Raw genomic sequence first — 16582 nt, 5'->3', positions numbered from 1 at the left:
GCCAAAACAACCCTATACAATAAAAGAACTTCAGGAGGCATCACCATTCCTGACTTTAAGCTCTACTACAGAGCTATAGTTCTGAAAACAGCCTGGTATTGGCATAAACATAGACAGGTAGACCAATGGAACCGAATTGAAAATCCTGATATTAACCCACACACCTATGAACACCTGATTTTCGACAAAACAGCTAAAATTATACAATGGGGCGAGGACAGCATCTTCAACAAATGGTGATGGCACAATTGGATGAGGGTGTGTAGAAGACTGCAGATAGACCCATGTCTGTCGCCATCCACAAAACTCAAGTCCAAATGGATCAAAGACCTCAACATCAATCCAGCCACATTGAACCTCTTAGAAGAGAAAGTAGGAGGTACCCTTGAACAAATTGATATAGGAGACGGCTTCCTGAACATAACTCCAGGGGCACAGACACTGAGAGATACAATTAAGTAATGGGACCTCTTCAAACTTAGAAGCTTCTGTAAGGCAAAGGACACAGTGGACAAGACCAAACGGCAGCCCACAGACTGGGAAAAGATTTTCACCAATCCTATATCCGACAAAGGGCTGATCTCCAAAATATACAAAGAACTCAAGAAACTAGTCAACAAAACACCAAATAACCCTATTAAAAAATGGGGTACAAAACTGAAGAAAGAATTCTCAATAGATGAAATGAAAAAGGCTGAAAGACACTTAAGAAAATGCTCCATATCCTTAGCTATCAGGGAAATGCAAATCAAAACAACTTTGAGATACCATCTTACTCCTGCCAGAATGGCTAAAATTAGAAACACCAATGATGACTCATGTTGGAGAGGATGTGGAGAAAGTGGAACACTCCTCCACTGCTGGTGGGAGTGCAAACTCATACAGCCATTTTAGAGATCAGTATGGCGGTTCCTCAGGAAAATGGGAATTAGTTTACCACAGGACCTGGCAATCCCCCTCTTAGGCATATACCCAAAAGATCCACATCCATGCAACAAAGACATCTGTTCAACTATGTTCATAGCAGCATTATTTGTAATAGCAAGAACCTGGAAGCAACCTAGATGCCCCTCAATTGAAGAATGGTTAATGAAGATGTGGCACATCTACACAATGGAATACTACTCTGCAGAAAAAAATAATGGTATCTTGAAATTCACAGGCAAGTGGATGGCACTTGAAGAAACCATCCTAAATGAGGTAACCCAGTCACAAAAAGAGGAGCACAGTATGTACTCACTCATATATGGATTTTAGACCTAGATCAAAGGATCACCAGACTATAATTCACACCACCAGAGGAACTAGGATACAAGGTGTATTCTAAGAGATTCATATAAAGTCCCCCCACAGAACTGGTAAGGGACAAGTCCCCCAAAGCTCAGGGGAAGTGGGGGGACAGCTCATGGAGAGAGAAGTAGGAGAAAACGAGGGGGAGGAAAGGAAAACATGTGCGACCAGAAGATTGAGCCTGGTTAGGAATAGAAGACAGGAAAGAGAGAGATAGAGAACATAAAAGAGGGAGCCAATATTGGTTTGAAGATAAAATTGAACACAAAGAAAGGTCTAGAGAAGTATAAGACTGCTGCCAACTAACAATTTGAGCTTCCGTGGAAAGGCTACCATAAATGCCCTTCCCGGAGAGTGAGATCAACAACTAACTTATCCATGGAGCCCTCAACTAATGCCTGTTGGAAACAGGAGCAAACACCCATACATAAACACTGAGTCTAAGTAGAACCCAGATGCAGATGGAGAGGACAAGGCCAGGTTGCAGAAACACATAGAGACAGCTTACCTTAACAAGGAGGAGCTAACGGGCCACCAGACTGATACCTGGGAAGCCAGCATGGGACTGACTCAGGCCCCCCTGAATATGGGTCTCAGCCAGAAGGACTGAGCAGTCTAAGGGACCTCAGACAGTGGGGCCAGGATGTATTCCTGGTGCACAAAAGGACTTTGTGAACACATCTCCACCCCCACCCCCACCCCCGCATGGAAGGACAACTGCCTTAACCTAGAGACAGGAAAGAAGCCCTAGTCCCTACTTCACATGACCTGTCAGATCTACATGACCCCAACTAGATGGCATTCCCCTACATATGGAATTGGGGTGGGGGGATGGGAGTGGAGGGTGTTTAGAGTGCATGTGAGAGGGCAGAGAGAGTAAAAAGGATGGAAGGAGGGAACGAGGAAGGGAGGGAGGGAGGGGGAACTGGGATCGACATGTAAAATAATAAATTAAATTAAAAAAAATGCTTTGACTCCAAAATTTAAGTTCAAGGACAAGTTACTGGGGAAAAGGATTTCTATTTTTGTTTCCACAGAAAATGAAAAGCAATAGATTCCTTCCAGACTAATGTGGTTTGATCAAGCCAGACCACCTGAAACAGAGTACCAGGTGATCCTACATTCAAAACAGCTGGACAAAGCCAGCCTTACAGACTACAGCCAGGATTTCTGAATCTTCTTCGAATCCGCCCATGACAGCACCTCTTACCAGCAGGAAGTAGTTTGGAAAGAACGATGCCCAAATTCCCAAAGATTGTCTATAAATGTTTGTTTTCATTTAAATGGACTTGGTTATATAAAATAAAAAATAGAAAGAAAAAGAAAAATTTCTCGGGAAATTTAGGCTAAAACTACTTTGATAATTCCATCTCGCTCTTATCTGAATGGCCATGATCAAGTATATAAATGATAGCAAATGATAGTATGGATGTGGGGGAAAGTAACACTTACACATTACTGGTGGGAATGTAAACTAGTCTAGCTGCTCTGGAAATCTCTTATAGAACATTTGATCACACTGTGAACACTGAGTTTGCATTTGCACTAATTACAGTCAACCTTGGGTCAGGAAGTAACCACAGAGCATCAGAGGGAGTCCAGAAAAGGAATAGAGAGACATATAGGAAGTAGGAGGGAGGGACTTTGAGTGTGGCAGTACTTTTTTTTTTTTTGGTTTAGAGTGACAGAAGAGATGCCCTCTTTCTGACACTCCTGTGGAGAGGAAAGGTCAGCTAATTGCTCCTCAACCTCTCTGAGGTAGCAGGTTTTCATCCCAGCCTCTGATTCCTGAATTTTTATTGGTAAAGGTAATGACAGAGATTTAGTTTAAAACTACATTTGGTGTCAGCAGCAGGAGGCAGACCTAGCAGGACATAGGAGTCCCACTAAGCTTTTCCTGAGAAGCATAACTACTGAGTAGTTAATAGCGAAAACAGCGGTAGATTCAAGCACAACTACTGTGCCAGTGGAAAACAACATTTAGGCTCCCAATGTGAAGCTGTTTAACAGTCCTTGTGAAAGAACTTTTCAGTGGTACCTTTAGAAAGCTGGGAATTTTATAAGTAGGCACTGAAAAGGCAAATTTTTCTCTATCCTGTTCTTATAAAGGTATAGTTTAAAACAAAAAGCAGTCTTTTAAATCAGTCACTATAATAGGCCATCCTTTAGGTAATAAAGAAGGTAAGGGAATTCCAGGCTGTTTAGGATCCATTGGCTGAATCACCCTATTTACTGCTCTCAGATCTGTTACCATTCTCCATTTTCTAGATTTCTTTTTAATAATAAATATAGGAGAAATACAAGAAGTTTTCAGTTCTTCAGTATGTTGAGCCTTTAGCTGGTCCTGTACCAGTTGTTTTATAATGTCAAAGGTCATTGTTCTACCCACACAGGTTTGTCGGTTAACAATTTAAAGGTAGGGCTGTTGGTACCTTAGAAACACCAACAGCTACTGTCCTCTGCTTATGTACAACCCGAATGGTCTGTGATAATAACTTTAAATAGTTTTCTCAGAAGTATTCTTTATTTTATTTTTGGTTTGTTTCTGAGATTGGTGAAATGAGAATCTGTATTTTCCATTACTGCAACAAATCAAGTTGCCATAAACACATTGCTATGTTAGCCACAAATAGCTTTAACTGTCCTATCTGTCTTTCTGGCCCAGTGCATTCAACCCATCTTGTATTTTGTTTTACCTGAGATAAAGTTCCAATCCTAGAAGTTGAACATTTACCTCCTGAAAAGGCCAATTGGGATGCCAACATTTTTTTTATTGTTATATTTACACCTGTATCTACTAATCCTGCAATTCCAATACCATTTATTTGTATTTTTAACTTTGGTCTCTGATAATTTATAGCAGTTTGACAAAATACTTGTTTTCTGGTCTCTCCTGAAATTTTTGTTTTATCTCCTAAATGTTTTGTCTTTGATCACACCCAGAGCAGTGTTGTTTTCAACAGGCATTAAGTCTTTTAGTTGTTCTGTGGATGTGTTTCTCCAATGCAGAGAGGGAGTGATTGAAAAAAAAATTGGTATTGGGGCCTGTGTTTCCCAATGGCAAGGTCACTTTGCCTGTCCAGTGTTTCTCTGCATTCATTAGTCCAATGCCAGCCTTTGCCACACCTTCTGTATGTCCCAGAAGGCTAGGGCCTTCTGTTTGGATTAACTCTATGAGGGTGGGGGGGAAATGTTTCTAGGAACAACTTAACTACAACTTCTTCTCAAATGATCTTGTTTACCACAATTATAACATCTGACATTTTTATTTCTTAAAATTTTTAGAAATCACTTCAGCTGTCAAAGTAGCATCATAAGCATGAGATCTAATATCAGCTGTATTTCTCATCCATTCATCTACTGGTACTGATTATGTATTTCAAAGTCTAATCACCATTTTGCATTTTGAATTAGCATTTCTAAAAGCCAAAGATTCAATCAATATTCATCTGACTTCTGGATCGGATACAGCTGAAATCAATCTTCGTTTAAAAAAAAAAATCAGTGAGACTTCTTTTCCTGATTCTGCAACCTAGTCCCAAGCATTCAAAGCTGCTAAACAGCATAGGGCCAAGGTGTGATTATTAAAATCAAGCTATCTTTGCAATTCAGACTTGAGAGAATGCTGGGGAGAAAGGTAGAGTGGTCAGCCAGATGCAGAATGAGTAGGGGTATGTAAAAAAAAAAAAAAAAAAAGTGAGGTAAATAGCCATGAGCCACATGGCAGTATGTAAATTAATAAATATGGGTTAATTTAAGTTATAAAAGCTAGTTGGTAACAAGCCTAAGCTATCAGTTGAGCATTTATAATTAATAATAAGTCTCTGTGTGGTTATTAGAGAGCTGGCAGGCAGGACAGAAAGTTCTACCTACAGTGGCCTTCAGCATAAGGAGAAGGAGGAGAAGGAAAAAGAAACAAAGAGAATTCACTAATGAACAAATACAACTAGCCTCATTCTAATTTTTGATAGAAAATCATACACACACACACACACACACACACACACACACACACACACATATATATATATATATATAGAGAGAGAGAGAGAGACTGAAGAGATATTCTTAAAACCTGTGAATAGTTATGAATTACTGGGTGGTAGAATTACAGCTGGTTTTATTTGCTTACTTGTAACTCACCCTAAATGTTTCAGTTTACCATTGTTTCTCAAAAATTCAACATTTGTCAATGATGAATACAAGCATAGTTTCCACTTACAAATTTTCTTCTCACTTACTGAGCACTTTACCTAATTCTATTTAACATTTTTGACTGTTGTTATAGTTCCTACAGTGGAGAATTAATCAGCAAAAGCAGGATGAGGTACTCCTGTAAAGACCATGTATGTGAAATCTAACAATACTCTCACAGTCTATATTGTAATGCTCTGGCAGTTACCTCAAGGTAACCACAAACCTGACTCCAAGACCAAACCCTGAATGAGGATGAGGAAACACTTCAGGGTAGTGCATTTGGCTATATGAGAGAATGTGCTTAAGAGAAATGCAGACACATGCAAATAAAGGTAAGGGCAGCTCAAGCATGGGACAGCAGAGTAGAGAGAGTGGCAATTGAATCTTTAGATTTTGAAGGAGGTTCTGGGACACCAAGGAAATAAAAATGTTATGGTTCCATCTGTACTTAGATTATGTTCAGGAGACATGCCCTTGGCTCCCAGAAAGTACAAGAAAATTGGCTATTTGAAAAAAAAAATAGGAGAAAAGTTAAGGGTTAGATACATAGCTGAAGGACCCCAATGTACCCCACATTTTCACCTTGGTTTATGGAGTCTTATATGGGATTCCATAGATTCTAGTCGTTTCCTCACAAAATGACAGACTCTGTCAAATAGGGTCCCAGAGGGTGTCTGGCCTTGTGAGTTTGCCCCCCTCAGGTTAAAAAGGACTGATTCCTTGTCCCTGGAGACAGCCACAGATAGTTACAGGGGGACCAAAGCTGTAGCTCCAACAGCACCCCTGGGGCCTGGGGAAACAAAAAGGCAAATTTGATTTACATATCATGCTGGTCCTGATCTGCCTGATATCTTGGCCACTGATTCTGAGAAATATGACCATGGAGGATGAAGACACCTAATCTGTGGCAAAAAAAAAGGTACCTTGAGTCTAGGCTTCCATGAGATTTATGGAGAATTAAACTCACTCCTTTACCATAAACCTTGTTTAGAGGGATTTGGAGGAAGACAGTGATGGGGAATGTCCTTCTGTATATGTTTCTCTTATTGGTTGATGAATAAAACACTGGTTTGCCAATGAGGCAGGAAGACAGGTGGGACTAGGATATGAGGAGGATTCTGGGAAACAGGCAGAGTCAGTCACCATGTAGGACACCAGAGGAGTAGCAGGACCGGACCCTTCTCCAGTAAGATAAGACCGTGGAAATACTTATATTAATAGAGATGGGTTAATAGCTATGACAGAGCTAGCCAATAAGAAGTCCTAGTCATTGGCCAACAGCTTTATAATTAATATAGCGTCTGTGTGTTCATTTGGGGTAAGGTGATTGCAGAACTTGGCGGGAAATCCCACAATAAGACAGTGATGGTTTTAACTGCTTTCCCATATTTGAGTGGCTTGATCCACAGAATCACAAGCCAAATGATATGCTGTTATGACACTGTGACTTCAAAGTTTTAAAGGGGATCAAACAAGCCTGTGCAGCCTACAGACCTACAGCTCCATATATCCAAGGACTTATTCAGGGTATCCTCAGCGACAATGACTACCTCCTTCTGATTGACTGCCTGTGGTGGAAAGATCTTGCCTCAACCCAGGTGACTACCTGTTATTCTAAAACAGGTTTACAGAATTCTGCCAAGTCCAGGTGCAATGTACTCCAGCCCATGGAGTTGCTGTAACCACTGATGTGCTCCTGGGGATATGGAACCTTACCATGGGTTCACAACCAATTACACTGTCCTTTTCAAGCTTACCAACAAATTAATATCGCTGCCTTCAGGGCAATGAGAGAACTGTCCTCCAAAGGGGAAAAACCTGGTCACTAACAGATTTGCCAGGGCAGCAAAACCGTAACCCATTCTTTGTGAGCTGGCTCTCACAGCCCTGACAGAGGTATACTGCAGGGGCCAGGAAGACCTTCCTGGTTTTCCAGTTTTTCCAGTCTTTGAGTAGCATGATTGGAATCACCCAGGTCAGAAGCCAAGGAGTTTTGTTTTTTTCTTCTCCTCAGTCAAGTTGCAGAGACGATGTATGTGGAGCTGCTGCAGGGACTAGAAGTCAAGCTTCCTCGGGAGCCGGAGCAGTTAAGAAACAAGAAAGGGAAAGATACAGGAGGCAGATGAAGTCCTGAGTAAATATGTGTTGTTGACAAGAGCAGAGCCAAGTTGGGGATGCCAATGCCTCAGACCCATGGGAACACCCCTCTGGTCCAAGTGCAGATGTTGAGAAATGCTTGAACTCTAGCTAAAACCAATGTGTGTAAAAGTACCAAGTTCATTCTGTACAAAGTACCAACTTCATCCTGAGACTGCCTCTCTATAGAGACTCTCTACTTAGATTAGCTAATACACCAGATAAATGTGCCGAGGCTCAAGCTGCTGTCACTGCACCTCACACCCAGATTTTCTGTATGTGTTTACCATTTCTTTGTCCCCTATTGCCCCAGTTAGGTCAACTACAACTATGCAGGTTGTTGAAATAAACAAAGACTTCAGTTATTTTCTTATTAATATTCCTCACTGTATTAACAGATCTTTCTGTTAGAATATTTGTGTTAGAATATTTATTGATTAATGTATTATTATTGCTGTTTGAATTGCTGACTTTATTTCATTTTAAAAGATCAGCAAATGAATTTTTCTTTAGATTAGGGCAGAATTCCCAACAATGTCTGCCATTTTGAATTATATGTTTATGTGAAGTGGTATTTTCAGTATTGATGATTATAAAATAAAAACACTAAACAACTCTCAAAAATATTAAAAGCGCTATCAGTCTTGTATTATCAAACATTCAAGCAAAATTAAGCCCCAAGACTTCAATCTTTGTGTAATTAAGCAAGCATATCCATCTCATTAGTATGCAATGTTGCTTTTGTCTTTAATAAACTGTAAAATACACATATACTAAAGAATTGTTTTAAAACAAATTTACTTATGATATATTATCAGTTCATGTTTGATCTGTGTACCTATTTTATACACTCATATGTGTGGGGTTGTTTAACAATTTCCAGGGTGAAAGGGTCATGAGTGGGAAACCATAAAAGAAGCTACAAAGTAGACACCCTGAGGCCATGGACTCCAGGGGACCCTTTGAGCATCTTACTGAAAGGCTTTGCATTCAGAGAGCACGAGGGACACTATGTTCAATTAACCTTCTGGGTAAGGGATTTATTGAAAGAAATATTAACTTTAATAAAGACATGCAGATACTAGCATGGCAGAAACTCTGGGGAAGACCTCAGGCCCATGCAGTAGAGGAAAGGTCCCTTATAGACCTCAGTAATCCATAGTACACACACACACACACAGTCAGACTCCCTCTGATTCCCATGTGGTGGATTAAGAGGGGTATCTTGCCTTTGGGAAAGGAATACATGACCTTGAGAATGAATAAGGAGGATAGGCCCATTTAGTTAATGTGTATCTATCTACAGTTGGGAGTGTGTTAGCCTAGGTCCAGTATGCAGAATCAGCTAGAGGGAGGAAGAAGACACAGCCACTAGCAAGCATAGTCTGAGAAGTATCTGGTCTGGATTCTAACAGAGTTAATAGACTCCATCACTTAGTGGTATGGGGCAACTTGGTTCAGGGAGATCCATGAGATGGGGGTAACTCAGCACACATGTAATTCCAGAAGTCTTAAACTAAACTTCACCCTCATAAGAATACGTCAAAGTTTCTTATGAAACACACCTGAGAACAGATGTAGACTGACTGCTAACAGAAAAAGACCCTTTTGGCCCATCAGTCATCAAATTGTAGTTAAATCCTTGGAGAGAAGGATACACTTTATTTGGGGGAACACAGAGAGCCTCGAGTGAATGAGCCATTTGAGCTGATTCCAACAGACACCTAGGATTTCTCAAGGTTTAGCACATTACAGGCTGTTTAAAACTGACTTGTACAAAGTTACAGAGGGACAGAAAGACCTTCAGAGAGAAAGGAGGGACAGATGAAAGGGAGGAGAAAGAGGCGGGTGTTTCCTGTCTTTTATAATCATCAAGGTGAACAGCAGTCAGAGCACACACACTGTTCCATCTTGAGAGCCACCTCCCCTGGAACTGGGCAGTGTCTGCTAGAATACAAAGTTTCTCGTGCATTTATGCCTCCTATTCTAAATTGCATATGATTTGCAAAAGCAGGGGTCTTAATACTTGCAACGTACATGGCATTGCCCAGATGGATACCTAAATGTTTTGGTCGTTAAAATAAGAGCATGGGGGAAGAGGGGACAGAAGAACGGTGGAGAAGGGTGAATGAGAGCACAAAATAATGATAAGTATGAATTAAAATGTCACAGTGAAACCCATCATTCGATGCTAACTAAACAATTAACTTTTAAAAAGTAAAGGCAAAGATGAGATGGATATAATTCAGTTCCTTACTCTTTTCTTGCACTTGGAGTTTTCTTGTACACATGACTTCTTTCATAAGTTGCTTCCTTGCCTCCCTTTCAAGTGCCAGCTGCTGATCCTTCTCAGCCAACTTCTTTGCCTTTATGTCTTCTAGTATTCTGTCTAGTTCTTTCTCCTGGGCTTTTTCTTCCATTCGTCGCTGTATTAGATAGTCATTGTATATCTTCTGCTCTCTTCCCATGTCTTCCTACATGGCATAAAATTTAATTCATGTTATTAGAACATATCAGTAAAAGCAAGTTTATTATTTTTTAAACATATGTTGTCTTAGTTAGGGTTTTATTGCTGTGAAGAGACACCATGACCATGCAACTCTTATAAGGAAAACATTTAATTGTGGTGGTGGCTTACAGTTCAGAGATTCAGTCCATTATCATCATGGCAGGGAGCATGGCTGCAAGCAAGAGCTGAGAGCACTGCATCTTGCAGACAACAGGAAGTCAACTAACACACTGGGAAATTTCATAAGCATAGGAAACCTCAAAGCTCACTCCCACAGTGACACAAGTCCTCTAACAAAGCCACCCACCACTCCAACAAACTCACTCCTTATGAGATTATGGGGACCAATTACATTCAAACTATCACACATGGTAATTTATTTATTTGATGTCTGAGTGTGTAATGTGTGTGGGTGGAAACACATGTGCCATGGTGTGTGTGTACGTGTGCACATGCCTGTGTGTTGGGGGAGAGGGGTGTCAAAGACAATGTTTAGTAACAGGTTCTGTCTTTTTACCTTAGGGTAGATCTCAAATCAACAGGCTTGATAGTAGACTCCTTTACCTGATGAGCTATCTTGTCAACCCCAGGGCAGCCTAAAAAGCTGTCTTCCAAAATGTGCCATCCTAATCTATGGTGCTATATACTTAAGGATTCACTGATCCAGTATTATGTCTGGGATTTACTTCAAGAACTCAGGAGTGCTTGTAGGCATAAACAAGACAAGAATGAACTTTAGTTGAAGTTTGCTAAAGCTTGTTAAGGATACAAAGGGTCTCAGACCATCCATTATGTCTGTTTGAAATGTTTGACAACACATTTTTGAGTAAGCTAGTTCAAATACTTTCTCAAAGAGTCTCCTAAAGCAGTTGCCAGCACACTGTCAATGGGAATGCTGCTACCCTACAATGGGTTGACTGGAACCTCAACAGGAATGACCCAAGTAATCCACAAGGAGACCTTTCACTTAAGGGATTGTAGAGAAGGCAAATAAGAGCACAAAACACTGTGCAACAGCATTAACTATTAGGGGAAAAGGTCATATGTGATGTTAGTCAACATGTACCATAATAAAGCAAAAAGAGTGACAATATCAAATGCTGAAGAGAGTGTGGGGAAACTGAAGTGCTTCTGCATTGCTGAAGGGACTATAGCAATCTTTTATAGTCTTCCCCCCATTCCTCCCTTCCTCTCTCACTCTTTTCTTCCTGCCTTCCCTTCCTCCCTTCCTGATAATGGAGATTGATCTCAGGGCTTTGAGCCATAAAAGCACACAGAAAGTGACAACTCAGCAGCCAATCCTGACCAGCATTTAGTAGGCACTAAATAAATGTCTTACTTTCTTTTGCTTCTTCTTATCTGCCTCCTCTTGTAAGTCTTGAAGGGCCCTTCCCACGAGTTTCATGTTCAAGTCCTCTTCCTCTCTGTGCTCCTGCTGCATAGACTCTATCTTCTTTTGTAAGGCTTTCTGCAAAATGTTCCTAGTTTCCCGCTTAGTCTTCTGCTTCTGGAGCTTCTCTCGTTCGTCTTCTAGTTTAACCTGTGCGTTGTTCTGCTCCTAAGGAGGAATAACGAAGGGCACCATTAAGCAAAGCAAGTAAGTTAATGCTTTTGTTCTACGCTGGTGAGCCTATGAGGTTTCTTGGAAACGTGTGCACACAGCAGCATTTAGGGGGATTGTAGAAATGGAGCTTTTTTAACATAGCTGAGTCAACAATAAAGCTTTGTAGAGATTGCTGTGTGATTGTAAAGTAAGTGATAAGTGGGTATAAGTCCAAAAATAAACCCCCTAAAAAAATAAATGTAAAAGATCTTTGACCCCACTACACATCACTATAGTCAACATGCAAGCCCACATTCTTCCAGGCTTTATGCTTCTATTCACACCTGTACATCTAGTATGTTATTAAGAAGCAATGAGACTTCCAAGTGGAAATGTGCTTAATGGACCAGCCCCAAACTCCAATCCGGAAAACTGTATTAACCAAATGGAAAATGCTACACCCATGGAGCCCATCACTACATCACAGGCACCTGACAGGGCTCACCAGGAGGCGTGCCTCCTCTTCCTTCATCTGCTGTGCAGCCTGCCTTTGCGCCTGGAGGCTGGTGACTTGAGCATCCAGTCCCAGGCGTGTGTTTCTAACCAGCTCTTTCTGTCTCCTCTCTTCTTGAGCATCTCGGTTTTCCTTGGCTAGTCTGTCTTCCTCCCAGAGCCTCGCATACAGCTGCTCTTCCACCAGCTTCTGCCTCTGCAGCTCCTGGTTGAATTCAATCTGTGCTTTCCGTTCCTCAACCACCTTCTTCTCATGGATACTAACCAGTTTACTGCGGAGCTCCTCACAGCGCTCCCTGGAAGGGAAATGAAAAGAGCAGACCCCAGCATTTTGTGAGGCAGTGCTGTTTTTAGGCATATATCTACACAGTAATGCACTGGATTAAGGAAAACCAAAACACAATCCAGATGCTGGATGCAGACCTTCTGGACAGAGGAAATGTGAGGAAGTCAGGGGGTGGGGGTACTGCTAAGATACAGGTGCTGCTACCAGGCAGAATCAGCTTGAATCCTTGCTCCTTGCTCTGCTATTTCGTCTGTGACACTGGATGCCTTTAGTTCCAGCACTCAGGAGGCAGAGGTAAGCAGATCCATGCCAGTCTGGTCTACAGAGTGAGTTGTGGGACAACCAGAGTTACATAGTGAGATAGACCCTGCCTCAGAAAGAATTAACTTACATGGGCCAGTTGCCTTGTCATTAAAACACCTACCCATAAACTTGTTCTCTCTGGGTTCCTCAGTCTGAATTTACTCTTACCAGCTGTTCCTGCAACTCATTATAGCAGCTTACTTTTCAGATTAGCATCTAGTGCAGTGGTTTTCACCCTTCCTAGTGCTTCAACCCTTCAATATAGTTCCTCATGTGGTGTGACCTCCAACCATAAAATTACTTTTGTTGCTACTTCATAACTGTAATTTTGCTACTGTTAGAAATCATAATGTAACTGGGTGTTGGTGGCCTACACCTTTGATCTCAGCACTCAGGAGGCAGAGGCAGCCAGATCTCTGTGAGTTCTAGGTCAGCTTGGTCTACAGAATGAGTTCCAGGATAGGCTCTAACACAGTACTAAGAAACCCTGTCTTAAAAAAATTTTTAAAAAAATCATAATGTAAATATCTGATATGCAGGATATCAGTAAGAGTGTTGTTCGACCTCTAGAGAGGTCGAGACCCACAGGCTGAGAACAACTGCTCTAGCAGGAAGGATTAGGGCAGTGTGTATTGTTAATGGAAAGTCTACAGAACTGTTGTCAGTGACATAGATTCCATGGTTCTCTGAACCACACCTCCATCTAATTTTGCTGCTTTGCAAGTGCAATGAAAATGAACTTTGTATTCTCCCCGTTAAGTGAGAACTTACTCAGAGACCATCTGAATGCAGTTTAACGAGAGACATCCCTTTGCTGACTCGTGGTCAGTGACTTGAAAACCTTACTGACATTCATTTTCCTTACATCAGTCAACATTGTATTCATCAAAGAGTCTGATATATGTCCCAAAAATATTTACTGAAGCCAGGTGTGGTGGCAGTCTGACCACTTGGGAGACTACACCTTGAGTTTTGAGCAAAATTAGACCTTATTTAAAAAATGAATGCATTTGGGCTGGGGACATGGCTCAGCCGCTAAAACACTGGTTGCCCTTGCCAGTATCCACATGGCAGCTCACAGCTGTTTGCACCTCCAGTTCTAAGGCCTTCGTGGGCACTAGGCACACACATGGTATATTTACACCCATGCAGGCAAAATGTTCATAAATATAACATAGTAAGTGTATTTATTAAATGAATTTTAAAAGGATAAAGGCCATGTTTTAAACACTTCCAGGAAAAAAAAAATTCAGATCCCTTCTGAAGATTAAAATCTTAAAATTAAGACATATAAAACCCATAATCATTCATGTGACAATCGGTACTTTGAAGAACCTGAATTTAATAAGAGAGCAAAATGAAGAAACCAACCTGAGAAATATGATAGCAATTTCTTAAAGTTTTGTTTCGTTTCTTAAATTATGTGTATATGTTTCTGTCTATATGTGAGTACACATGCTAGTGGAGTCCAGAAGAGGGCACCAGATCCCCTGGAGCTTCTGCAAAAGCAGTACACAGCTCTTAACCCCCTGACAGCAATGTCCTTAATGTTCACCTCCCAGAAGTATGAGAGGCAGGGAAAATACAACCACAGAATAATAAATTAGTTATAAATAGGTTCTTCCTCTGGCAATTATAGTCCTAGGAAGAAACAGAAATCATAGGGACTTTACCAAGTATCTTTGCATTAGGGCTGGGGAATATATAAGAGCATATATATATATATATATATACATATATATATATATATATATATATATATATATATATAAATACAATCTGCTGAGTATGTCCAATGTGATTTAATGTATGTGATTTCAGGACTGATCACTCAGCACTGTAATACTAACCAAGAAGCTCACCCCTGGAAGACTATTTCTTACACTCTCAACATTCCTTAGTTGCCTGTAATTATTTGCTTGCGTTATGAGACATTCCCCTTCCACAGCTCTGCTAGCTTTCTTAGACAAAGAGCTCAGGCCATTTGTCTAAGGGTGACACTACCCACAGTAGCCTAGGACCTCTCACATCAATCATCATTCAAGACAATTCCTCACAGACACAGACAGAGGGAAATCTGATCTGGCCATCCCTCAATTGAGGCTTCTCTCAGAAATCTCTAGGCTGTGTCAGGTTGATAGTGAAAGCCACCTAGGACACATACACACACACACACACACACACACACACACACACACACACACACACATACTTTCTTTTAAAGGTAAGGAATGTGTCTTAGTCTATGAAGTTAAAAGCAGCTGCCACAATAGGTCGTTTCAGAGAAGGGGTATTTCCTTCAAAATGTTCCATGAAATCAGCACAGATTCAGGACATCTTAAGATGGAAAGGCAAAATGAGAAGAGACCTAGAGACAACCACAGAGTTAGACTGACTACAGGGAAGACCAGCAGGGTCTCTGCAGTCTGTGACAGAAAGCAGATCACAAGTCCAGGTGATCTGAAATGGCCACAGTAATAATCAGACCATAGTAAATGGGAACAGAAGTGGAAACAACCCTCACTTGGCATTTCTGTCCTTGGGAGGCAAGCACAAAGCACGAGAGCAGGATTTTGAGACAAACTGGGCACTTGTGTTTTAAGTGACCTATGTATTTAATGTATGCATTTTAAGTGATTACCAAGATTTGACATATGATTACAGTGTACACCTGTCTAAGGCTCTAACTTACTGTAAGTTGATGTTCCTAAACCATTTTTAATATACCAGCTGGAATGCAGGATTGTCCCTTTAAGATAGTGGTCACTCTTAAAAGACTCCAGAACCCAAAGAAGTCGAGCCCTCCTCCCCCACAGCCACCTCCAGTGCATAGAGAATTACAAAGCCCTGATAGTTCTTAATTTATTCCAGCCCTTTGTCATGACTGTTATGCTGAACTGAATCACCAATGTTAAACTTCCACCAGCCTCCCAACAGTTATAAAATCTGGTACTTTCTTTGTTCATGAGGTTGCTCTGGAGACTTTCTGTGAGCCCAACCCCCACCCATCCCAGGTGCTCCAGTGAAGGGAGGGGCTCTCTCCCTCCACTCCATCTCCCCTTCCCATACCTTTCTCCCTCTCCCTCTCCTTCCCCTCACCCCTCCCCATTAAGGGCCCCATGGTGTGTTCCCACATACTGCACCATTTTCTGTCTAATGTTCTCTCTCCCATCTCAAGGATCCATCATGGTCCTGAAGTTCTTTCTCCCAGTAAAGCACTATTCCCGAGGGGAACTATGGGTCTGCTTCTTTCCCTTGGCTAAGGGCAGCTGCTTTGTCCCTTTAATAGTCTAGGTAACAATCCTATGTTCACAATCTGCCTGTATGCTCTTCCAAATTATTACCTGAATTGCTGCTCTAATTTTTCAGCTACAAAATCCTGCCTCTCTTTTTCCTTCTTCTCTCTTAATAGCTTGGTTCTCTCTCTCATTCTGTCTTTTTTCTCTTCAATGGTTTCTCCTTTTGATTGCAGTTCAGTAAAATACTCATTTTCTTCTGATGCTAAAAGTTCACGTAGCCTGAAACAAATGAATGAAAAACAACTAAGTTATTTACTCTTTAAAATTATCATTCTAACTAACTTTTGTTCTGCATTTGTGTCTGATAATTTTTAAAGAAATAAAGAGATTGGGCTGGAGGGATATCTCAGTGGTTAAAGGCTATACTCACAACCAAAAATATAAGAAAAAAAATCTTCAAACCTATAATGGCTCCCTCTTTTATGGTATCTCTCTCTCTCTCTTTCTCTCTTGATATTGTCTATTCCTCCCCTGACTCAATCTTCCTAGTCCCACATGCTCTCCTC

General features: G+C 41.0%; 1 protein-coding gene across 1 annotated transcript in view; it reads right to left on the bottom strand.

The window, feature by feature from the left end:
- The window catches only part of Cfap53 (cilia and flagella associated protein 53), a 43965-nt gene that overhangs the window by 20757 nt on the left and 6626 nt on the right, over nucleotides 1-16582 (bottom strand). Inside the window, exons 3-6 of the mRNA XM_051201259.1 lie at nucleotides 16122-16295; nucleotides 12181-12484; nucleotides 11472-11690; nucleotides 9881-10097 (exon numbers count right to left, since the gene is read on the bottom strand). Of these exons, the coding sequence (XP_051057216.1) occupies nucleotides 9881-10097; nucleotides 11472-11690; nucleotides 12181-12484; nucleotides 16122-16295 (914 nt within the window). The remainder of the gene's footprint in view (nucleotides 1-9880; nucleotides 10098-11471; nucleotides 11691-12180; nucleotides 12485-16121; nucleotides 16296-16582) is intronic.

The sequence above is a fragment of the Phodopus roborovskii genome, unplaced genomic scaffold (genome assembly GCF_943737965.1).
Source record: "Phodopus roborovskii unplaced genomic scaffold, PHOROB, whole genome shotgun sequence".
NCBI classification, from domain to species: Eukaryota; Metazoa; Chordata; class Mammalia; order Rodentia; family Cricetidae; genus Phodopus; species Phodopus roborovskii.
The sequence above is the reverse complement of the archived record's forward strand: the minus strand, read 5'-3'. Positions and strand labels throughout refer to the sequence as shown.